Source organism: Canis aureus, chromosome 9 (assembly GCF_053574225.1).
Source record: "Canis aureus isolate CA01 chromosome 9, VMU_Caureus_v.1.0, whole genome shotgun sequence".
Lineage (NCBI taxonomy): Eukaryota > Metazoa > Chordata > Mammalia > Carnivora > Canidae > Canis > Canis aureus.
The window spans coordinates 36350223-36376527 of NC_135619.1; the positions used below are offsets into that span (position 1 = coordinate 36350223).

The following is a 26305-nucleotide window of genomic DNA, read 5'->3' on the forward strand; positions in this document are numbered from 1 at the left end:
AAAAATCTGAGTTTTGTTAATAGAGTAATTTTTGGACTGAACATTTCTAAGATTCCTTTTAGTGTCAAAGAGTCCTAAGATCTACATCATAATCTATGAGATCTTTATTTACTTTTGAAATTTCTTTCTCAATGACCTTCCACCCTTGACATTATTTCACAACTTTGCTGCACTTCTCTGTTATAACAAGCTGCTAACTCCTAAGAAGTGACATCTGTGAGCTTGATGTCTAATGTAGCATTACTGTGACTTTTCTTTAAAACCTCATTTTTATTTGTATCAAATCTACTCTCCTATCTATTTGTTTTATAAGATCTAATTTGCTTTTTAAAAGTATAGTATGGTGGCAAGTGTCAAAGATGAACCCCAAAAGACCATGCTTTGGAATTTGTACCCTGTGTGGACCTCTCTTTCATGGGCAGTGACCTGGCCTGTGACTTGCTTTAACCAATAGGATTTGGTGAGGGTGGTGGGGCGCCCTTTCCATTTTGAGGCTTTAAGAGGACTGGCAGGTCCACTTCCTTGTCTTGGAACACTTGCTATGGGGAGTCCTGGGCTGATATAAAAGTAAATTCACTACTCTGATGGAGACCACTAGGAAAAACCATGTAAAGAGACTCTGAGACTACATGGGGAAGAGGTGAGGTCCAGCTACCTCAGTATCCTGGTTGAACTTCCAGATGATTCCAGTCTAGCTGCCATCTGACTTCAACTACATAAAAAGTCCGACAAGAGGCCAGCAGAAGAACCACCCAGCTGAGCCTCACAGACTACAGTAAAGAGGGACAATCAAATGCCCTAAGTTTTGAGGCCATTAGGCAGCATAGTTAATAATAGATGACAAAACTGTTAACTGTAAGACTCCAAATGAAAAGACAATGAATTGATATCCTCCAAATAATTCATACAACTAACCTGAAGAATTTTTATGGGAAAGGAAGTTTTCTTTCTTTTTTGGGGGGCGGGGAAGGGAGAAAGGAGAAAGGAAGTTCTCAATGCACTCAGTTTCTATGTTAGTGAATAGTATTTTTATTCTCAATCAAAAAACTCATCAAAAAGTGGGATTCTCTCTGTCCTGGTCCTCACCAGTGCTTGTGGTTTCTTCTCACTTTTCTTCAACTCCTCTGAGTCAGAGCTGGAGCTGTCCCAGAGAAGCTGTCCCTGAGCCTCTTGTTCATGGAGCCATGTTTCCATTTTGCCAATTTTCCGGGGACAGTAATCATTCATTGCTTGATATTCCCCAAAATCTTCATTCTGTAAATTTCCTAGAAAAATTTAAAGTTTAATTAATTTTTTCCCTTAACAATGATTTATTTGTTTATTAAGTACCTAGATGTTTATGAATGCAGGATAATCTGCTTGGTGTTCTTTAGAAATGTGTGTATATATATATATATATATAAATGAGTTTTTATGTGTGTATGTGTGTGTGTATATATATATATACACACATGTATATATATGTACACACACATAAAAACTCATGAGTTTATAGGTGTATGTATTATATATATACACATATATATTATATATAAACTCATATATATGCATATAGAATATATATTAACTTTGTGTATATAAAGTTCTGTACATTAATAACTTTTTTGTTGTTTAAATTTTTTTAATCTTCTGAAAGTTACAAGAATAATACAATTCATACCTATATATCCCAACTCATTAACAACATTATGTCACAATATTGCTTTCATTTTATACGTGCATGTATACATGCGTGCTTTTCAGCTGAGCTATTTGAGAATTAATTGCAGTTACATCCTCCCAAATACATCACCACAAATCCAACAGCAAGGGAGCTTTTCCTACATAACCATAATACAATTATTACACTAAGGACATTTAACATTGATATATTACTGTTTTCTAATATATGGTTCACATTCTAATATTCATGGTTGTCCCAAATAATGCTTTCTACAGCTTCTTTTTGTTTGCATGTTTGTCTTTTATTTTATAGACCCAGGATCCAATCTAGGATTGTGTATTGCATAACCTTCCCTATCTATTTCTTTATTCTCTTTTTTCCCTCCCTTCCTTCTTCCTTCTTCTCTCTCTCCCTCATTCTCATTCATGATCCCCTTCTTTCTTTTTCCTTCATTGTCTTCTTCTTTTTCCCTGACACTGAAATTTTTAGAGAATCCAGATCAATTGTTTTGCAGAATGGCCCTAAATTTGGGTTTGTCAGTTTCCTTGTGATTAAAATAAGGTTAAGCATTTTTGGCAAGAGTATTGCACAGGTTGTGTTACCTAGTGCTATTTATTGAACAACTACAAGTGCTAGGCACATGATACATTACTTTTCCTGACCTTCACATCCACTCTCACCTCATATTAGAATCACCTATGAAGCTTTTTAGAAACACAAATACTGGATGAACACGGATGTTATGCTATATGTTGGCAAATTGAACTCCAATAATAAAAAAAAAGAAACACAAATACTTGTAATGCACCCCAGATCTATAGAACTAGGGAGCTCAAAGGCTAATACATTTTATTTTATTTTCTATACCTTCTAGAAGAGATTTAATTTATTTTTAGTATAGGATTTTACATGTGTATATATGTAGTTTTTTATTTAAGCTCTACCCAATGCCCTTTTAAAATGCACTTCAGGGGGTACCTGGGTGGTTCAGTCAGTTAACCATCCAATATTTGATTTCAGTTTAGGTCATGATCTCAAGGTCATGGGATCAAGCCCTGATCAGGCTTCGTGCTCAGTGGGAAGTCTGCTTGAGATTCTCTCTCTCTCTCTCTCTCTCTCTCTCTCTCTCTCTCCCCCTCAAATAAATAAATAAAACTTAAAATAAAATGCACTTCAGAACAGGTACTTTATTCAAGGAAGTCTGGCTTTTAAGAAAACAAAAGCAATGACCACTTCTGAGCTAGGAAAATTATCCTGGGTCAAAACCCAGAGTGTCCCCACAACCAAATGGTTGAACCAGCCATAACTTTTGGATGTCATCTCAAGGATAACTGTTTATCAAATCTTATGATATATTTTATTTAAGCCCTTGATAGTTGACATTGCATATATTACATGAGAAAATCAAGCATTTCAATGTGAGCATTGGCGCCTTATGATTCATTACTTTCCTTTGTGCCTCCATGATAGGTTACCTTGTCCCCCCTTGAATCTGATTATAGTTATTGTTATTATCTATACACATAGTAGTGACCAAAAATGACAGTTAATTCATGTCTGCAGCCCCAATTTCTCTCCTGAGCTACACACACTTTTTTTGGGTACAATTGGACGCCTCCATTTTTGTCTCCTGGCAACATGTCAGACTCACCTTCTCTTTCTCTTCCAAACCTGCTTTTTCTCCCAGTTACCCTAATTTAGCAAATGGCACCAGCTTTGCCCCATTGTCTGCCTAGTTCTTCAAGAGAATCCCATGAAACCTCCTGGCCTTCTTGCTCTCTTCATGTACCCACATCTGATCCATCACCAGCTTCTGCCAATTCTATCTTCTAAATATCTGACATCTGGCTCTTTCTCTTCTGTCACCCTATTCTCTTGGTCCAAGCACCATCTTTCACTTGCTTTTCTGCTATATCCTTATCACTTGTCTTCCCATGCCCTCTTGCATTCTCCTCCCATATCCTCTCTAGGGTAGACAGAGCAATGCTTAAAAATATAAACCTGAAAAAAAAAATGTAAACCTGATTGTGTGGCTTCCCTGACCTTTCAATGGCTTTGCATTGATCTTAAACTCAAGTTCAAAGTCCTTAATTGATACAACTTGCAAGACCCTGTGTGCTCTGTGCCCTGCCTATTCCTCCAGAGCCATCTCTCTTTTTTTTTAAGATTTTATTTATTCGTGAGAGACACAGAGAGAAGCAGAGACATAGGCAGAGGGAGAAGCAGCCTCCCTACAGGAAGCCTGATGCAGTACTCGATTCTGGGACTCCAGAATCATGCCCTGATCCAAAGGGAGACTCTCAACCACTGAGCCACCCAGTCCAGAGCCATCTCTGATCACTACCTGAATCTCTTTCCCAACCAGTGTCTAGAATCTGTCAGGTCCCTTCCCACTCAAGAGCTTTTGCACATATTGTGATATATCTGAATGTTCCAGCACTTTGGTCTTTACACGTACATGGATTCCTATCCCCTTTGTCCAGCTACTTCCTGTCTCAGCTTAAATACCACTTCCTTGAGGAAATCTCCTGATTCTCTCAGATTGTGAGGTCTCTCAGTTTCACAGTTATCAGACTTCTCCTTGTTCGTCATCTGTTCTATTGCAAAGCCACATCTATGAATACATGAGTGAGCAAGTGAGCCATCAGAGAATTTTGGGAGGTGAGAATTACTGGTAACTGGGACTGGGAAAAGACTTCATTCATTGGGGCCAGAGGGTATAATCATCTCTGCTGTGCAAATGAGCCAAGAACTACTAGAGGCATCATTCAGACTGGGAACAGCAATTTTCTGCTGACTAGAGGCAGGAGCTTTGAAACAGGAAGAGAATGTTTGTTAATGGTGGGATCTAATGCAATATTAATAATAGCTTAAGTCCCACACCACTCTTGATGTTATGATAATGCAGGCCTAAAGTTAGTGCATGAGGCCAGATTCACATGTTCAATTTTATCCTTGAATATCTCTTAAATCATTCATGAAGTATTATATACATAGTTTTGTATACACAGCATTAAAGTTTAAGGACTCCTCAGCTAGATGTCTTTTTTACTTGTTACATTTTTATAAATCCCTGCTTGATTCTCTGGGGTTGCTAGACATAAGGAAAAACAAAAAAGAAAAACACAATGTTTAAAAACTTAAATGGGTTGTGGGTGAGCAGAGCAGAGGAGAGTGTGTCCAACTTCAAAATTAATTTGAGAAGAGAGGTAAAGCAACAGAGGCCAGTGGGGGGAAAATATGGAGTGATTTTTAGGTAGTACAAAGATTCTCTAAAGTATTAAAAATCTTTGATGGTTATGTGTTTTACAATATATATATTTTAGCAAAATGTATCACCATTACATCAAAGCCCCAATTTCACAGAAAAGGCTAAATTTAAAACACACTAAAAAACCCAGGATACTTTAAAGAAAAATAAAGTGGATAATGGTGCGGTGGCCTGATAAGACCAGAATTGTGTAGGTGACAATAATGTTTTTAAGGTGACACCTCCTGTGAGATAGATAGTTATTTTTACTATTCATCAGTTCCATATTTCTTCAGTTGCTTATATTCCCATGCATGAGTTTGGCACTCTACATTTTATTTTTTTAAATTATTTTTAAAAGATTTATTGATTTATTTATTTGATATGGTGAGAGAACAAGCAGGGGAAGGGGCAGAGGGAGAGGGAGAAGCAGGCTTCTCACTGAGCAGGAAGCCCGATGATGTGGGATGCTGGGATCATGACCTGAGCCGAAGCCAGATGCTTAATAGACTGAACCCCCCAGGTGCCCCAGCATTTTACATTTTATATGTGCTTTTACACACATTGGATTAATTTTTTCATAAACTCTACGTGGTAGACAAGGCTTTATTCCTATTTTACAGATGTGGAGACTGAGGCTCAGAGAGGTTAAGTAACTGGAGTTTAGCTATTGTCTTTCTATATAGAATAAAACTATCTGACAAATATATGGCTAATGTTCATTGAGAGGCTACTGTGTACAGGCACTGTTCTAGAAACAAAAAGAGGGCCCTGTTACCATGGAGTTTACATCTAGAAATGTAGTTCTTGGGGCTCAGATGAAGAACTTTGATTTCAAGTTCACTGCTCTTGCTACCCACTACCCTATCATGGCTTCTGGAAAAGGCCAGAGCCACCTAAACATGTTTAAACTCATGAAATTGTACACCCAAAGGGATGTCTGGGTGGCTCAGCAGTTGAGCGTCTGCCTTTGGCTCAGGGCATGATCCCAGGGTCCAGTATTGAGTCCCACATTGGACTCCTTGCGAGGAGCCTACTTCTCCCTCTGCCTATGTCTCTCATGAATAAATAAATAAATATTTTTTGAAAAAAAGAAACTGTACATCCAAAGAACAATGCTCACTTTGTGTAAGTTATGAGCCATTGTATAAGTTATAAGTAATTTATTGTGTAAGTTAAATGTAATTATTATACATTTATCTTAGGTCATATGTAAGTCATTCCATAAACATATAACATGTATTTAAAGTATATAAATGTAAAATATATGTAAAATTTCATTTTAAAGAGGCAACAGAAAACAAAGACCGACATTTATCTTAAAAGAGACCCGGGGATCCCTGAGTGGCTCAGCGGTTTAGCGCCTGCCTTTGGCCCAGGGCGTGATCCTGGGTCCCAGGATCAAATCCCACATCAGGCTCCCTGCATGGAGCTTGCTTCTCTTTCTCTCTCATGAATAAATAAATAAAATCTTTAAAAAAAGAGAGAGAGAAACCTAAAACTCTCATCCCACCTTCCCAAAAAAGGAACAAGAATGGGCAACTATAGCATTCAATAACAGAAGGGGGGTACAGCAGAATCTTAATTATCAGAACTGGACTAGCAGAAAGCTCCTGTAATTCTATGATCTTGGCTTTGCTCCACTTTTGGGAGAACGTAAAATGGACTGCTTTCAGTAGACAGAGAGAGAAAGCAAGGATGCTACCTGGAAATAAGTAAAAGGCATCACTGCTCAAGCACATGCCTGTTGTGGTGGTAAAATCTGCAGGCTTGGCAGAGGAGCAGCCTGCTCATGACAGAGAAGGTTCAGAGTCACACCCCTCTATTTGCAGACTTGGCCAAGGTTGTTCGGACAGATCTCCAAGTCCCTGGATTCCTGATGAGGGTATATGAGGGGGTGCTGATGGGTGGAGTGAACCTTTGGAGTCAGAAAGACCTGACTTCAAATTCTGGCTCTGTCACATAAGAGGTAATAGTAACTCCTTCATATAGGCTGTGTGAGGATTAGGAGCAATAATGCATGTTGCACATGGACAACAGTTCCTGCTTTATAGTACACACTCAATAAACCTTAGCTTGAGGGGTGCCTGGTGGTTCAGTCAGTTAAGCATCCAACTCTTGGTTTTGGCTCAGGTCCCAGATCTAAGGTTGTGAGATCAAGCCCCAGGTCTGGCTCCATGCTCAACATAGTCTGCTTCAGATTCTCTCTGCCTCTGTCCGTACTCCCCACTCATGAGCTCTCTCTCTCCCTCTCTAAAATAAACAAATAAATCTTTAAACTTTAAGTAGAACAAAATGAAGCAGTTTTAAAAAGCATCAGGAAATGCAGAGAAACCCTCTTCTCCACATGCCACCATCTTTCCTGGGCCCCTCCAGATTTGGGCCATCTTCCAAAGATTTTACCAATGTTGGCTTTTCTTGGCTCGCTCTTAAGCAATGACTCTTAGTATCTAACTTAAGCTGAGACACCTTTTTTTGGGTTGTTTTGGCAATATTTTTTACATTGTAAAAGTTGTTTATCTATGTGCCTACATAGCATATTTCATTCAGGCACTGGGAGTATAGGTTAAATAGATTCCCCAAGTAGATTTTCAATTATTCAGCCTTTTCTTATTTAATTAACTTATTGATTAAGCATCCTATTCCTGTGAGCAGGAGCAATGTCTCTTTCAGCTGGCAACTTTGCATCTGAGAAGCTCAGGATCTCCAGAGACATGGCCAGCATTTCTGTAGATCTCTCAGTAGTCAGTTTTGCTGATGTGGGGAGTGAGCTCACAGCACAGTAAGCTCTGTGCATGAACAATATTATATATTCAAAGGGTGCTTTGCCCTGAGGGAACATGGACAGGGCAAACTTACTGGGGCTAAAATTGGTGAGACCACACAGTACAGAGGCTATGAACACGATGTCTGTTGGAAATCACTGAGCAGTCTGGCCTGGTTGGAGGTGAAGTTGGACACAAAATGGCAGCAGATATAGCCACAAAGGTCAGCTTAGAGTACCAAGGTAAAGAGTTTATTTATTTAATTTTTTTAAATTTATTAATTTTTAGAGGGAAGAGGGGCAGAGGGAGAGGGAATATCTAAAGCAGGCTCCATGTCCAGTGTAGAGCCCTACTTGGAGCTCCATCTCATGACCCTGAGATCATGACATGAGCAGAAATTTGAGTGAGATGCTTAATCTACTGAGCCACCCAGGTGCCCCCAGGGCAAAGAGTTTAGATTTTGTCCTCAGACTGATGGAGGCTCACTGAAGATTTTTTTTTTAAAGCAAGAGAACGATATGGTCAGATTGGCATTTTATAAGATTACTTGGCTATTAGCACTGGGCTTCTAAAGCTGTCATGCATGAGAATCACCTTGGGATCTTGATAAAATGCATATCCTTATTCAGTGGGTCCAGAGTGTGGCCTGAAATTCTGCTTTTCTAACAAACTCCCAGGTGATGCAGATGGTGCCAGTCTGTGGCCAATACTGATGACCAAGTAGAGCAGTGGTTCTTCAACTTTATGGGTATCAGAATCACCTAAGGGGGAGTTAAACCCAGATTGCTGGCCTCTGCCCCTACATTTTCTGATTCAATCACTCTGGCTGGGGCCCAGCAATCCCTCAGGTGATGCTCATTCTGGGGGGCCTGGGGACTGTACTGAGAACCATGTGGATAGAGGGTTGCTGGAAGAAGGGCAAGACTTGAGGGAGGAACCGGCAGTAGCCCAGTGTGACACTATGCCTTGTGGGGGGGCATTAGAGGATGTGAGGAAGGTAATGGTTCAGTGCCAGGTGACATCAACAGGACTTTGTGACTAACCAGCTGCAAGGAGGGGGAGGAGAAGGGCTGGAAGGTGGTCCAGAGTGGGGTAGGAGGAGGGCCCTCACAGAGACAGCAGATACAGCAGACCAAGCCTGGGGTGGGCCGTGATGCTGGCTTCAGTTTTAGCTCCCCTGAAGGAACCTGAGAGGGCTGCAGGGGAAAGAGCTGGCTGGGGGAGGGTGTCTGCAGATGGCAGCAAACTGGCTGATACCGGTTTTCTATTTAATAGAAGTCCGCATGCTTCATTCTCTTTAACCACAAGATGAGGCTCTTTTGCTTTTTCTCTTCCTAGGGCTGGAGCAAGAATTGCAAGAATGCCTGTGCTTCACAGGAAGCCTCTAAAGAGAGCCATCTTGCTACAAGGTTTGAACAAAGTCTACAAGTCTTTTCCTCCCAGCCACCCAAAGTTACAGGACAGTGTGATTCCTACTTTCCAGGAAGTACAATATCAGCAGAAACCCAAGGCTACTTGCTGTCCATCCACCACCACACTCTCTACCTCAAGTTTATTTGCTCAAGTTTTAAAAATACTTGAAATATTTTTACTTAATTTTTTTACATAATTTACATAAAATAATGTATGGAACTGACCTGGACTTCTTCTGTTCAAGGTCTCATCTGGCAACAAGATTGGAAGGTCCCCGTCATCATTTCTTGGGTTTCTTGGGATGCTTTGAAGGATTTTCTTGGCTTTATGGTCCCTTGGTTTTTGATTAATTCTTACCTCCCTATGAAGACTTTTCTTCAACTCTGCTTGGGCCTGAAAATGATCAGCCACAATGGATTAGTGTTCTCCCCCTGAACTCCTGTCATCAGAATAGATCAACAGATCAGCCACTTTGCAAGTGGTGTATTTATCTGTACTTTGGTCCCCTAACCAGAATACAGTTTTCTTTTTCCTATTATAAGGCACAGAAACTTTCTCTATGCACAGGCTTGTTAGGAGAGAGGCGAGTATACTCAAATGGTATGGCTTGGTTCAAGAGAAGGATCTTTGTAGAAACAATTGTTGGGAGGCCACCGATATATTTGGAATTGCAGAAGACAGTGATTCTAGGTTTAAATACTAGAGTGAGGAATTTGGAATATGCCAATTACAGGAGATATTACTATAAAAGCTTTCATTAGAAGAGATGATTCTTCTGAGATAATCTTGTGGCATGAATTATGGAGGGATACCGTGGTAGCAAGATAAAGACCGACTCACCCCTCTCTATCTTACTAAACCGAGAAAAACGATCTAACATCATTTTTCCACTGAAGCCAGAATGTCATAGCAATTTGTGAAGGAAAAAAAAAAAAAAAAAAGGAAAGAAAGAAATAACAGAGAGACTTGGGACACAGATCCATCCTTGAAACTGAAAACAAAGAGAGTCGCTAGAAGAAGGGATCTTGCTGATCCTTCCCAGCTCCTGGAATTGAAGTGTCGGTGCCAATGACCAAATTTAAAATGTTAAGTGAAGCCTGGAGATGGATGCTAGACCATTCCTGTGTGAGAGTAGTGATTACGTGGAGTAAACGTGGTAAATACAGCACTCTTCTCTCTTCTCACACTTACCTCTTGTCTGTTACGGTTCATTTCCAGCATTCGCATCTTATGTAAGTATTGTCTTTTCCCGGGAGTGTACCCTGGAGTTTGCATCTTCTTTTCCAGTTCCTGCTGTGAAAGATGACACACTAGTTAGAATGGGGTAATTTGTTACTGACTCTGCAATACGTAACTTGCAATTTTTTTTCAGCAGAGTGAGATCTTAATCAGCTATCAGTTATAATCCATAGGGAACTCTTGTGATGTTGAAGGTGGATCGTTATAGCCCCCCATCGAGTCCTTTGTGTAGCTCTCAGTGAATGGAGCTTTGCTGTGCGTATAATGTAGCTTTTAAGGTTCCTGTAGAGTTTTGAAAATTTTAAATGGAAATACATTTCCACATCTCATTTTGATGAAATATCGCCTACCCTGTCAATAGATGCTTATCACCATCTCCCCAGAAATGTGTTCTGGTTGGATAAGATTGGCCTCTTTCTTTCTGCCTCTTCTGCCTCTTCTGTGTCTGGCTATGAAATCAGAGGGGAGCCACTGTATGGCTAAATGGAACCCATTTCTATAGACAGAACCCCTATGGGGTTTGTTTATAAATGTCCTATATATAGGAATATAAGCCCTGGTATATCAGGAAGTTGATTATTTGTGACTTGGTGGTCTCCCCTGGCGCATCATAAACCCCAGTGGGACAGTACAGACAGTCACTGAGAGCAACCAGGGGTGAATACAGCCTTGTTCGTTCCTGGCTGTGGCCAGCAAAGGGGAGGGATATGGCAGCCAGATGTGCTCAGAGATATCCTTTGGCCACCCTGTGGACTGTAACTGTGTTGACTGTTGTGAGCCTCATGAAGGGACGATCTCTACAGTGCTGTTGGCATCATAAACCCGGGCTTGGTGGTCTAAAAGCTCCTGGACATCTTTTCCCCAATCAGCCAGCTGTGCAGCAGCACCTAGCTGGCTCCAGAATGAACCGGGAGTGGAAAGTGTTGAAAATCTACTATCTCCCAGTTTTTCATGTCTATAGGAGGGGTGTTATCTCGGCAGAATATATGACAAATTAATAAAAGGCCAGAGCTCTTCAGAGGACCTTTTCCAAAGATTCCTTTTTGGTGAAGTTGTGGTAAATAAGTTAGGGACACCTTGTAGAGATGATTTCCCCTAAAAGCTGAGAATGAAGAGAAAGGTTTAACGTGAGGGGAAGAACACAAGGAGCGAGCTATGCTAGATTTTTCACAAATTTGAACACTTCTAGAATTGCCCATATCCAAGTAAAATTCCTCTCTTCTTATCTGCAACTCCCTGTTTCACCAGGAAGTGGAGAAGGGCCCAGAATTTACCTCAGAGATGAGAGTCTTTGGCAGATTAAGGCAGGCCTAGGAGAGAATGGATAGCTTTGGAAAATTCTAACTCTGAATGACTTAATAGTCTGATTTGTCTCTGAGGTCTTTGTGCCAGGAGTACATGAAAGGAGAACCCACCCCCCATTACCACCCTTTCCAGTTAGTGCTACAGTTCACCTTAGCTCTGTGAGTTGTTCTGGCTTCTTGCTGGCTCAGGAGCATTTCAGAGGTAATTACTTGTGGCAGGTCAATGGGTTCAAGCTTCTAGAAGTCCAACATTTAGAGCATTCAGCATTCCTCATGCCATGAGATGATGAAACATAAAAGCCAGACATTAAACTATCTTAACATTTAGCAAAAGCAGCACTTATTCCTGAGAGCACAGAGGGAAGGCGATTTCCACAGGATTACGGTCATATCTGTGCAGACTTTTCAACTTATCTGGGTTCTTCATTGTTCTATTGTGCTGCCGCCAGTGACTTATTGATCTAAATATTGGTCAGAGAGTCAAGACGCTAAGAATCCTTTTCTGTCTGCATCAAGGGACCAAGACTGAAGTTACCAGACAACAAGGGTCTTAGAATATTCGAGATAAGGGGGCACCAGGAATTTCTTATATTCAGTCCTTAACCACCAGGCTGAACTCTTCCAGTTCTTAGCAAAGTGACCTGTATATACGATCTCCAGAGAAGCTCCCTCCATAATAATCACTGGCACCCATGAGACACATTTAAAATGAAGGTGCAGTGGGCTTACAAATCTTAGACATGGTTGGTTTTTTTGTTTTGTTCTGGTTTTGTTTTTGTTTTTCCTAGTAGGGGCTTGTCTTTATGGGGGGAGATCATGTTGGAGTTTCAAGGGGTCACTAAGATTGGGAAGCAAATGATGAACCAGTGGATCTGCCTCAGCCCTACTTGCCTCGGATGACTTAATGCTCTGGATGTTGGAGCATTGGGAAGTGGTAGAGCAAGAGACAAAGGTGGGTTTCTCCACATTGCCATGCAGGCAGGGACCTGGAGGGCCATCAGATTTTTTTGTTGTCAGTGAGTACATCCTGAACAATTAGTACATGCCTGGCATGAAGGTGCAGTGGTCAACAAACCCAGCATGCTCCCTATGGAGCTTACAATCTGTAGGGGAACAAATACATTTTGCTTGTGTGATTATTCATGAATAATTACAAACTGTGATCAGTGCTTTGAAGAAAAAGTCTATCGGGCAGGTCTATGACAATATATAACCAGAGGATTCCACCTTGGAAATGGGGGTGTTATGAGTTGAATTGTGCCCCTCCTCCAACTTATATGTTGAGGTCTTTACCCCCAACACCTCAGAATGTGACCTTATTTGGAAAGAGGGTCTTTGCAGATGTAGGCATACTAGAGCAGGGTGATCCTTAACCCACAATGCTTGGATTAAGGATCACCTTAATTAAAAAAGAGAAATATAGGTGCAAACACCCACATGCACACAGGGAGAACACCATGTGAAGATGAAGGCAGAGATTGGGGTGATGCTTCTATGAGCCAAGGAGTGACAAAGATTGCCAGGAAACCACTGAAAGTTGAGACACATGGAACAGATTCTTCCTCTCGGCTATCAGGAGTCAACCTTGCAAATGCCTTGACCTTGGACTTCCAGAACTGTGAGATAATACATTTCTGTTGTTTAAGCCCCACACTTTGTTGTACTTTGTTACTGCAGCCCTAGAAAATTAACGTAAGGCGGGGAGGAGTAAGGAGGTGGTCCAAGAAATTTTCCTGAGGAAGTAATCTTCAGCAGAAGTTGGATGCTTAGGAAATTCTATGGGACTAAGTAAGGTATTCTGGGTAGAGGGAACAATGTAGGCAATAACCCCGAGGTAGGAGAGAGCATGATTTATTGAGGGAACTGCAGGAAGTCAGTTGACTGCAGTTCAGAGCGAGGGGAAGAATAGCTCAAATGAGGCTGGAGAGATAGTAGGCAGGGCCAGGTCTTGCAGTGCCTGATGGAGCATTCTAAAGACATTGGTTTTCTTCAGAGCAATGGGCAGCCATTGACATGAATCAAGCAAACTAGTGACATGATTACATTCACTTTTTAAAAAGTGATTACTCTGGGGCACCTGCGTAGCTCAGTTGGTTGAGTGTCTGCCTTCAGCTCAGATCATGGGGGTCTGGGATCCAGCCCCATAGCAGGCTTCCTTCTCAGCAGGGAGTCTGCTTTTCCCTGGCCCTCTGCCCCCAGCTCATGCTTGCTCTGTTTCTCTAGCGCTCTCTCTCTCTCTGAAATAAATAAAATCCTTAAAAAAAGATCATTCTGGCCACAGTGTGAGAACTAGAAAAGAATAATCACAGATGCAGGATGGGCAGTTAGGAAGACAATGGTGATGGGCTTGGGGCTCCTGGAGGGAAATCGATGGGCTCTACAAATATTTATTTATTTAAATAAGTTTTGGGGTTTTTTTTTAGGTTTTATTTATTCATGAGAGACACACACACACACACACACAGAGGCAGAGACACAGACAGAGAGAGAAGCAGGCTCCATGCAGGGAGCCCGACCCGGGACTCGATCCCGGGCCTCCAGGATCACACCCTGGGCCAAAGGCGGCACTAAACCGCTGAGCCACCAGGGCTGCCCTGTACAAATATTTAAAACTGACCAAATAAGATTTATTATAGTTGGTGAGGAAGAGTGAAGGGTCCAAATGGCATCCAAATTCAGGGGATGGATAGTGTTATCATTCACTGAGATGGGAAACCTAAGGAAGACCAGGTGTGAATGGGATGTAACAGGAGGATATAAATTCGGTTTAGATTGAGTTTGAGGTGCCTTTGAAGCATACCAGTGTAGATGTTGAGTAGATAATGAGATGTACAGGCATGGAACTCACAGGAGAGGTCTGTGCTAGAGATGCATTATTTGGGGATCATCCCTGGGTAGAGAATAACTGAAACCATAGTCACAGGTAAGACCATCTTGACCCTAAGGTCAAGAGTAAGAAAAGCAGAGCCAAGTCCTGAAGACTTGAAGAGCTCCAACACTGAGAAGCTGGTGAGGGGACAAACTGGCAAAGGACACAGAGAAGAGATTGGCTAGAGAAGTAGGAGGAAAATGAAGAGGATGCCACACTGCAACAAACAGTTTGAGCACCATGCCCACCTTAGTCTTCTCCTAAAGGCAAATGATGATTTATTTTGAAAAATTTTGTTTTTCATTTTAGTCTGATTGGTTGCACTAGCAAGGGGTAGACTGGATGCTAGCTTGGCTTTCAAGGTGACCAGAGTGAAAAGACAGAGGGGGAGACAGGGAAATGGATGCTGAACAGCCAGCTCTCATGGGGAGCATGACCTGTGCCTGCTGCTACTTCCCTATAGAATAATTTCCTGGTCTCTGGGCCCCGGCCTGAGCTGTTCTAGGGAGAAGAGCCTGCATTCCTTCCTGCTGGCACAGCCCAAAGCTCACCTGGCAAGGAAGAAAACGAGGCCAAAGGAGGCAGGACAAAGGGAAAGAACTCATCTTCAGCTTAGACATGTGCCAGGCAATTTGCACTTGTGGTAGGAAGTAGCTCTCTGTTCCATTCTCACCCTAAGTGGAGAAAGTGGGGGTTTTAACATAAGAACTGTGCAAGAATGTAATGAGAGGTGATGAGTACTAGTAAGAGAGGTTCGTCTGGCTCTCTTGTCTGCTGGGAAAATGGGACCTGCTGGTATAAGAGGTAGTAGCTGATCAGATCAGAACCATTGGGAAATGGAGACCAAGGGGAAGGAGATATCCAGGCACAAGTGGGAAGAAGAATCAGCAATGACTGAAGGGGGGTATTCAGGGCATGAGGGGAGAACAAAGAAGTGTTTGTGCCACTCTCTGGACTTCATTCAGGATCTAATTCTTTCTGCTGATGAGGCCCATGAGCCTTTACAGCTGTTCCTGTCTATCACTTCCAGGGTCACAATATGTCATCTGGTTCAATCCTCCCATGAACCCTGTGGGTAATTATGATGATTCCCCATTGTCGAGAAGTTAATAACTTGTCCAATGTTGCACAGCTGGAAAGTGGCAGCTCTAGAATTCAAACTCAAGTCTGTCCAGTTCCAAACCTCATGCTTCTTTCTCTTCTACTTGTTCCTAAACTTAGTTTATCATCAGAATATCCTGGAATTGAACACACACACACACACACACACACACACACACACACACACCCCGACACAGACATACAAAACCTGGGCTATTCACTGAGGGTTGTGATTCAACAGGTCCAGAGTATGTCCTGGGAATGAATATGTGTATTATGTATATAAATAATAAACTTTAAGTTTTAGGGCAGATTTAGGTTCAGAGCAAAACTGAAAAGTATGGAGAGTTCCCTGATACTCCCTGCCCTCACATATGCACAACCTCCTCCACTATCAACGTCCCTCACCAGAATGGTGTATCTGTTACAATTGATAAACCTATATTCACATGTCATTATCACTGAAAGTCCATGGCTTAAACTAGGGTTCATGCTTAGTGTTGTACTTTCTATGGATTTGGACAAATGTATTGGGACATGTATCCACTGATGTAGTCCACCCTTCCTCCGCTTATTCCCTGGCAACCACTGATGTTTTTACTGTCTCTATTGTTTTGCCTTTTCTGAAAAGTTAACATTCTTGGAATGATACAGTATATAGCCTTTGCAAATTGGCCTCTTTCACTTAACAATACACATTTAAGTTTTCTCCATATATCTTCATAGCTTGGGAGTTAATTTCTTTTTAATGCTGAATAATATTCCATTATATGGATGTACCACAGTTTCTTCATCCATCATCTACTGAAGGACATCTTGGTTACATCCAAATTTTGGAAATTATTAATAAAGCTGCACATGGATGTTTATGGACATCCAAATTATGCAAACATCAATTTTCAATTCCTTTGGGCAAATACTAAGGCTCACAATTGCTGAATTGTATGGTAAGAGTATGTTTAGTTTTATAAGAAAGCACCAAACTGACTTCCAAAGTGGCTATACCATTTTTCCATTCCACCAGCAGCATATATAAGAGTTCTTGATGCTCCACACCCTTGCCAACATTTGGTATTGTCAGCGTTTTGGATTTTAGCTGTTCCAATATGTGTATGGTGATAGCTCAATGTTGTTGCAATTTGGATTTCCCTAATCACATATGATGTTGAACATTTTCACATGCTTACTTGCCATCTTTTATCTTCTCTACTTGCCTTCTTATTCTCTTGACATTGTCTTTTTGCAGAGCAGGTTTTAATTTCAGTGAGGTCCAGCTTCTCAGTTGTTTCTTTTGAATATATCTCCAAGGATTCTGATGATTTTCTAGGTTGGGGTCCACTGGCTTCCATACTGCCTCAAGTGAGTAAAGGAACTACATCAGAGTAGACCAAAGAGGATTTGTTTGTGGTACTATGGAAAAATTGAATCTGGAGATTCCAGTTATTTAAATATTTTCAGCTATTTAAAATAATCTATCCATAAATTCTTAGGGCCAGGTTTTTCTTTGAAAATACAAATATATATTCTTCTATTTTCAGCCTCATTGTGTTTAAACCCACAATTCTTATAAGGGTTAAAGAGGAGGTGTCTTTAAGAACCGTCTCCAGGCAATTACTTTCTTCCTGGACTTTGAAAAGAACCTAAGAATCCCGCTATTCATCTACAAAGAGCACTAGATGGCAGCAACTAACATTGCAAATAGGATCTCTCCCTTAAGTATTTGCGCTTGGCCTGAGAACCACTGCAGAAAAGATTATTGAAAAATTGGCTTCTCTAAACAAACTAGTCAAATGAAATTGCCCCAGAATTCTGGATTCATATAAATGTTCCTTTTCCCTGCTTGGGAAGCAAGCTGCCTCACTTCATCATCTTCAGAGAAAGCACAGGGAAGGAATTACTGGAGAATTGGTATGATAGAATGACACCTTTAATTTTTTTTATCCCATGTTTTAAAAAATGTATTCTCTGTCTAAAGGTTTCTGGTTATTTGGCTTCTCAAATGAAACAAATGGTCAGGCTAATCAGTTGAAGTGTCAGCTGAGAAATTCAGAAATGGAGATTAAATCAAGCAGAAGTCACTGAGCTTCATGACACACTAATCTGAGATGTTTGCCTCTGTGTACTAACAGGAGGAGAAAGATGGGCAGAAGAAGCTCAAAGAAATTGCAAAATTTGTTTGGCATCATGACTCAAGAATGTATGTCCTTTAAAGTTCTCAGAAGGCAAAAGTGTCCAGGGCAGCCTCAAAGCAAGAAATCATGAGCCCAAGGAGGAATTTCTGGTCAAGGCATTGCAATGAGTTCACATTTCAATAACTTTCTTTGCCCCAAACATCTAGCAATGAAAAATAAAACATAAAGCCAAAAAGATGTGATTGGGCTTTAATACAAGATATATATCTCCATGGACCAGAAAATAAACAAATACATACTTAGAGGCAGCTGACCCATAAGATGTTTGGGGCTCCTGATGGCCATTTCTGGAGATTAAAGGGAACCTAAAAATGCTCCATGTAACAGGGTAAACTAGAGCCAGGATTATAGCTTGAAATTAGGGATTGAGCTGTTCTCTACCTTTCTACCCAGTACAAGAGAGCTGCATCAAAATGTAAGTTGGAAGATTTTACATTATCAAAATGTTGAATACGAAAAATATTAAGAAGCCATAAAAAAGGTTGAGATCTTGCCATTTGCTACAACATGGATGATCCCAGAGAGTATAGTGTTAAAGGAAATAAATCAGACTGAGAAAGACAAATACTTTATGTTTTTTCTCCAGATGTGGAATCTAAAAACAAAACAAGTGAATAAACAAAAAGTATCATCAGACCTATAAAGACAGAGAACAGACTGGTGGTTGTCAGAGGGAAGGAGAGTGAGGGATGGGCAAAATGGGTGAAGGTGAGTGGGAGACATAGGCTTCTGGTTATAGAATGAATGTCACAAGGATAAAGGGCACAGCATAGGGAATATAGACGATGGTGTTATAATAGTGTTGTGTAGTGACAACAGTTACATGTGTGGGGAGCATAGCATAGAGTACAGAGATAGTGAATCACTAGTTGTACACCTGAAACTAATGTAACATTGGTGTCAACTATAAATTAAATTTTTTTAAAAGTTGAATATGAAGAAGCTAAGGCTTAATAACAATAAACTTGAAAGCTTAAATAAATGGATACTTTTCTGAAAAAAATATCAATTAGCAAAATTGAATCATGAAAAAATAAGATACTTAACACAACTAAGAAATTAAGTTAGTAGGAAAATTTGTCATTCCCCCAAAAGTCCAGGTTGCTAAAGATGATTTCACAGGTCTGTTTTATCAAACTTTTAAGAGACAGATAATAATTGTTTTATATCAAATGTTTTAGAGAACAGAAGAAAGAGAAAGATAACCAGCAAATTTTACAAAATTAGTACAACCCTAAAAGCAAAACTGAAAAAAAAAAGACAGTTTTGGAAATTAAAGAACAATTTCACTTATGAAAATAGATAAGAAAAGCCTAAGCATGGGCAATCCAACAATGTATTTGTATACGTATAGGGTATCTCATGATCAAGTAGGATTTATACCGGGAATGCAAGCAGGGCTCAACATAAGGTCCATTAGTGTAACATATTGTTATCAACTGGTTACAAGATTGTAAGATTATTTTAATAGATGAAGGGGGAAAAATTCAATAAAATTTCACACTCGGCCCTAAGAAAAACTCTTAGCATACCAGGAATAAAAAGAACGTCAATAATAAATGGCACTGTACTGGGTATCTTCTACTTGTTTCTTCAGATCCACTTGCCACATTTCTCTACCCTGTTCTCTGCCTGTGAGAACTAATCAGTTTCTCCTGCCCTCTGGCTTCCCACTGGGTTTAGCCACTGAGCAACCCTGGCAGGAGATCTGAGAGAAGAGAGAATGAGGTGAGGATATTTCTTCCTCTGCCTTCCTACCTGAAGGTCATATTGGGCTGACTGTGTCCCACTGTTTCTCTCAAAGCACCTTCCTCCTCCTGACTCTCCTTCCAGGTTCTCTCATTCTCCAAGTCCCTTCGCTCAGAGGTGGTTATTTCTCAGCTGCCACTAGTGGTCATTGCAATATCCTCTATGGTTCCCTTGATCCAAACGTCTGTAAATAGTTATCTACAGTTATCTACAAAGAAAATTTCCTTGAATTATTCTAATTTGAATGTAGCATCTGTTTCTTCTTGGGACTCTGATCAGCATCTATCAAAATCCTATTGCTGTGTCTCTCATGAATAAATAAATAAAATCTTTTTTAAAAAATCCTATTGCAAATGTACTTAGTTTTTGAACCAGTCCTATCAATGTCATAAATAAGAGAAGGATGCTCATCATCACTGCTTGTATTCAACGTCAGAAGGAAGTTCTAGCCTATGCAAAAGTCAAGAAAACAAATACAAGGAATAAGAATTTGGAAGACCTTGGGGAGAAGAAAAATTTCTTAGACAAAATACAAAAATACAAAACATAAAGACTAAGATTGAGAAATGTGACCACATTTAAAGTGGAAATCTTTATGTACACACACACACACACACACACACAGTGAAAAGGCGAACCTTTTCACTTTGATGAAAAGAAGATATTTGCAACACATATCCCTGACAAAGTGCTAGATCTAAGATATATAAAGCACGTTCACAAATCACAAAGAAATAGATAATAGAAAATGGGCAAAGAGTTAGAAAAGACAAGGAAAGGAAATACATTTGTGACAAATTATAAAACTGAAAACAACATAATGAAACCGTCCAGGTCGGGACTGCCCTCCTTACCTCTCACCAGCAGTGTTTATACTCCTCTTTTCCCCTTTGCATTCCTTCATTCAACATTTATTCAACTCCTATTTATCGATCGCCTATTATGTTCAAGACACTTAGATACATTAGCAAAGACAACAGACAAAAATCTATGCCCGTGTGAAAGATAATATCCTGACACTGGTGGGGAGGTGATGAAGAAAATACACAGGGACACCTGGGTGGGTCAGCGGTTGAGTGTCTGCCTTTAGCTCCGGGCGTGATCCCGGGAATCAGAATCCAGTCCTGCATTGGGATCCTTGCAGGGATCCTGTTTCTTCTCCCTCTGCCTATGTCTCTGCTTCTCTCTCTCTGTCTCTCATGAATAAATAAATAAAATATTAAAATTAAAAAAAAAGAAAATACACAATGAACTTAATAGAAGTAAATTGCTTGGTGTGTTAGAAGTCAGTGCTTTGAGGAAAAGAAAAGATAGTGGTGGATCAGGGGAACCAGGAGCACCAGGGTAGCCGCAATTGTCACCCGATTATAATGATAAGCCTGTAGGACAGTGAGATTTAAGCAAATCTTGGGAGATGAAGGAGGGAGTCACCCAAGGAAACCACATTACATGGGACCCTGGGGGTGGGGTGGGGGTAGTTAACCATTTCCACCTAGGCAGGACCTGAAATGGTTGGATGAGAAGGTGAATCAGGCCAGGAAGGACAGTGGTGATTGTCAACTTTTCAACCAGAGATGAGCACGCTGGATTCAGGGTTCCCTGGCAGAGGCTCTCAGAATTCAGCAGCTCCGAGTTGGAGAACTTTAGTTCATGACCTGCTCTTTACTTGAGGAGTAGATGTTTAGGAAGTGGAGAGTGCCAAATGTGCAACTCAAATTATTTAGGATGCAATTAGATTTGGTTTAATAATTAAAAATACTTTTAGAATTTTCTTTGGCAGAGATTAGGCTATTAATTAGCATGTCATGGGAACCCAGCATTTATTATTCTCTCAAAAACCCATTTGTGGTGGAAAATGTGCTGAGGCTCATTTGTGAAGATAATTATAGTTGATATCTTTGGGAGTGTCTGCCAAGTTCCCAGTGATTTCCCTTTTCTCTGGGAGCTGCTTCCAGAATTTGTCGGGGGCGGGCGAGGGGGGCTACTCTGCCCACATTTCTACTGCATGAGCATACCCTCTGGTCATAGCTTACTGGAACAGAACTGGAATCATAAGCAAAGCTGAGCCAATAAGATCTTTTCTCCCAGGAATTTCGAATTGGAGCCAAGAGAGCCAGGCCAATCTGTCTGTTTAACTGGAACACAAATTGAGGAATTGAGGGTGGCCATATTTCACCAAGTGGTCTTGAGGAGCAAAGAAAGTCGATTTGCAGGATGAATAAAGCAAATGCACAGAGAAGAGCTAAGGGGAGACACAGAGAGACTTGTGCCTTTCAGGTTCCAAGGCAAAGCTGTTGTCTGAAGCCCAAGTGCCTCTCAGATCTTGGGTTCAACAAGCACTCCTGGATCTTCATAATTCATGACATTGGCAGCTAGTCAGTTGGACTTACAATACAGGGATGCTACAGGTCTGCAGGAACAGAGAGAATGCATTTTGATTTTTGTTCCCACCAGAGAGCATGGGACTCATTATCATTCATTCACCTATTCATTCATAAGCTTTTTTTTTTTTTAGGGGGGGTACATAGTAAGTGTTGGTGACGGAAGATATAAGACCGAATAAGACAATAGTCTTTGCACTGAAATAATTCATTTGTCTTGATTTTTAAGGTGGTTGGTTAGGATGTGGGGATACAGTCTTTGGTTCTGAAACATAGAAGTTTTCCTTTTGAGCTTGAACTGATTTGAGAATCCTAGCCTAACTTTAGCTGCTTTAGAGTTGAACTACACACTGCTACACAAATACTTTTCACTGGGTACAGTAGTATCTCCTACTTGAGTCATTCAGCTAACTGGCTCCACAGGAACGCATATTAAGCACACTACTTTGAGGAGGTACATTTGATGTAGGAACAAAACATAAGTTTAGCTAGAGGTTTGCTCAAAAGTTTTAAAATTATATATCAATTTGATATCATTTTACTTTATTTTTCTTTAAATAAAAATATTTCAAGGTTTCCAATATTTTGGGAAAAGATGTGCAAGATGCAATCACTTCAATGCGAGCTTCTGGAGAAGACAGGTAAATAAAAAACAACTGAAACAGAAATAATCCCCAACAAATGAGATCTAATACCTCTGGGATTTGTCCAGATGTCTAGGTGAATTGTGTAGCAGGTGGGATTTGGTTCCAATTCCTTTCTCTTTTTTTTTTTTTTTTCCCAATTCTTTTTTCAAATGTCAGTAATAGATCCTGCTCACAGGAGAGCCCAAACAAACCCTTCTCTTGGCTGATGCTCATTTTCAAGGACCCACTCAGATCTCTTTCTCCTTCTAGGATGAGAGTTCTTGGAATTTATAGTTCTCTACAGAGAATTCATTAAATATTTATTAAGGTAAATGCATTTAAAGCTCTTACTTTTCTGTCTTGGAATCCAATGTCCTCAATTTTAGCAACCAGTTAACATTTAGAACAATAGAAGTTTAGAGATAGCAGGTCTGTAGAGATCAACTATGCTGATAATTAAGAACATGAGCTTTGGAGACCTGGTTGATATCTGACCTCCACTGTCCTTGGACAAGTTACTTAATTCTCTAAACCACATGTATTAAGCAAAGATAATGCCTCCTTTCTCCTAGAGGTATATGAAGATGAAATGATTGACATTGATCAACATGCAGCACAGAGTGTATCTGACTTGAAGTAGGTGCTAATTAAATAGTCTTAGCTGTTATGATTGTTATTATTGTTTGTTACAAGTGATTTCTCCATGGTCATCTAACTCATCAGTGCAAAATACAGGTCCTTTGAATCCCATCATGCCTGTGTATTTGATATTACGTTTCCTTCTTTTGGTGGTGGGTGGTCTTAAAAGGGAAATCATTACAAAAGGAAATCCTAAAGAAACATGGTCTTTGCAACTGACGGCATTCTCTTCAATAACATTCCTGTTTTTACTAGCTTAGTCATTTTCGATATCCCTCCTTTATGATTATAGTTAAAAAGGGATGTTACCATGAAATCCAAGAAATTCCTTATGAAGCCTTTTAAATTCATCTTACTTGAAGTCTTCGGGGTGGATGCCTTTTAATAATACTTGTTTCTCCGTGTTCCAGTGGAATGTCAAAATACATGGCCCTGGGCACTTGAAGGATTGAGAGAGAAATAAAAACAAACCATTAAAAAATTGACTATTAAATTAGGTTAATCGTTAGACTTCACTAATATGATTTGGTACCTTTTTAGTTATATATGTGCAACCTATATGTTGAATATGGAGATGAAACACATAAGGCAGGGGTCCTACATGAATGCCAATGGTAAAACATTAGTTTAGACCTAGGATTTAATTTATTGAATTCTTCTCTAGTTTGATAGAGGAAAATTGGAAAAATCAACAATGTATTGACTACAAATATTGTTAAAACATAGAATTTGGTCTGAAAAATAGAAACTTTTCCATTTGTTTAAATTTCATGAAATCTATTCAAAATAAATTTAGGAAATCAGAAATAATATATCCTTAAGAAATGAAAATAAATTCTCTTCTCAGATGATATAGTTGGATGGTGGATAGATAGGAGATGATTAAAAAATGGAGCATGAGTTTGTGATAGAAGTAGCAATGTTTAGCATTGTATGTACCTAATTAAATAGTCCCCCCAGCTAGAGAAGAAATTCCCACAGTCGCCCTATCATACAACATGATCATGGGGCGCTAGTACTACTACCATGACCAACGCTGCATGAAGGAAGTTTTGTCTTTTCCTCTTAGTAATCTGGAAGCATTCTAATTTCTAGATTGTTGCATGGACTAACCTATAGTTTCACTTTGCATTGTAAATGGAAAAATCCCTGTGTAATTATGTGTTTCTATCCTTACAGCATTTGAATGACCACCTTAAAAACTTCACCATGTTTATATTTTCTTTCAAGAGATGCTGGCACATTGAACAAGACAGAAACAACAGTAATGACAACAAAAAACATTTTTGATTAGAAACCGTAAGTATTAAAAAAATGTAAGTATTTCTGGCAACATTTTTTTTAGTAGCCTAACAACTCCTTATTTTAATATTATGATTTGAGTGATAACACCTCATTATTTACTTTGATTCATCCAAAACAGCATTGGCTGTGTCAGGGCAGTTATTTTTATCCTTGATTTATAGGTGAAGGAAACTGATGCAATAATTTGCCCAAACTCATATAATTTGGCATTTGGTGGAGCTGGGCTTAGAGTATGGGTCTCCTGAAATTAGTGATCAGAATGCTCAGCATCCCTTTGTTATTTGTAATGTGATTTTGTCATTTCAAAAATAAGAATATTTTCCATGTAGGACTCTAATGCATTAGAATCAGTTTCACTATTCAGTTACCAGAATCTTAAAACTCTGGATAGAGGGTTTGGATAAAAAAGGAACTCTTCAATGAAACTAGAGGAAAATTCCCCCCCACATGTTTATGAAATTGGAGAACATAAAAATAGGCCATTTACCCAGTCAAAGCTGGTCAGTTCTACAGAGAATAGCTATGAGAATCAGTCTGGGTACGATCTACCAGATATACCAAAAGAGAATATAAAGCTTTCTGGTCAGGTTGACTAATAATGGGAACTTACTTGTGTTATTGATCCAGAATATAAATAAAGAAAAAAATACATAGATATACTACATAGATAAACATATGTATACATTATATACTCATATTTCTCTTCCCAAGTTAGAATCTCTGCTTAATTGTCATTGTGATTGTCAAAAAAATTTTACATGTCTTATAAAATATTCCAGGATAATTGATAGCCACTCCAGGCACAGAGCTTCCAGTCATAATGGGAAAAATTCTCTTAGTTCTCCAGATGACAGAACTTAGTTCATATTCTGCATGAAGAATGTGGGGTTGGGGAGGGGGTGACTCATCCTCTCATCTGTACTGCAATAAATCAATTCTGTTTGGGGTGGTTTCCAAATTCACATTAGGGTGAATTCACTCCTCAAGTGTTGCTTTCAAAATAACAAAGCCTGATGCACTAAGTGGTGCTGGAGAGAATGGTTTAAATTTAGAATCTAACTGAAACATATGATTGTCATAATTTATCACATCTTATCTATATAATTTTAATCATCTGGCAAAGCTAGGTGTAAACATTGAAAGCACTATAAGCTGAAACCAAACGATTTTTTTCTTCTCGTGTGGAATGGTAAAAAGCCCTTGGGTGCAGAGTTTACACACTCATTCTAATGTACCCAGACTACTTGACAGACATGCGCTTGCAGCTTGAAAGATGTTCCCTTACAGTCAGCAATTTAGAAATTTTCTGATATGATTATGGAGACGGACAGTCAAGTACATCTGTTAATAGCTTCCATTGGTCCAAATACACAAATCTCATGATAGGTGTTACACGTACCTGCAGAGTATCTTCCACACCAGGTCTCTCGTAGAGGTGGCAGCTGCCCTTCCAAAGCTTTATTCCGGTCCTGCAGTCTTGCGAACGAATAGGAACTCTTCTCTTCCAGATTCTGATTCAATGCAAAATCCACGGGACTGGCCGAGGGAGTCTCTACCTCTTTGTTTTGCAAGGGTGCTACTCTGGTCACCCGAGGGTGAGCCTTAGAGTGGCTGAGGCCCATTTCAAGGTAAAGATATTCAAAGCACAATCATGAGGGAAGTGGTTTGGGGCCTTGAATTTAGCTTATTCTAATTAAGGTAGGTCAGAATTTTATCCCAGCTTCACAAAGCACTTCATGGCATCTTTCTAGCTTTATTCCACCACACAGTAAACCCTCTGGCCACTTCCTGGGAGGCTGGTTTCCATGG

General features: G+C 39.9%; 1 protein-coding gene across 8 annotated transcripts; it reads right to left on the reverse strand.

Moving 5' to 3' along the window:
• Positions 1-1005: 1005 nt before the first annotated feature.
• On the reverse strand, positions 1006-26305 carry CCDC198 (coiled-coil domain containing 198). 8 transcript variants are annotated; one of them, XM_077909426.1, is made up of 7 exons: positions 25896-25934; positions 23548-23630; positions 16819-16954; positions 11785-11871; positions 10283-10381; positions 9316-9484; positions 1006-1265 (listed from the first exon to the last, which is right to left on the reverse strand). In XM_077909426.1, the coding sequence occupies exons 3-7, from the start codon at positions 16951-16953 to the stop codon at positions 1036-1038; spliced, it is 720 nt and encodes a 239-aa protein (XP_077765552.1). In that variant the 5' UTR covers position 16954; positions 23548-23630; positions 25896-25934; the 3' UTR covers positions 1006-1035. The 8 variants fall into 8 exon arrangements, with proteins under 8 accessions (XP_077765552.1, XP_077765551.1, XP_077765547.1 ...); XM_077909425.1 differs by having other exon boundaries at positions 16792-16954; XM_077909421.1 differs by lacking the exon at positions 16819-16954 and having other exon boundaries at positions 25896-26305.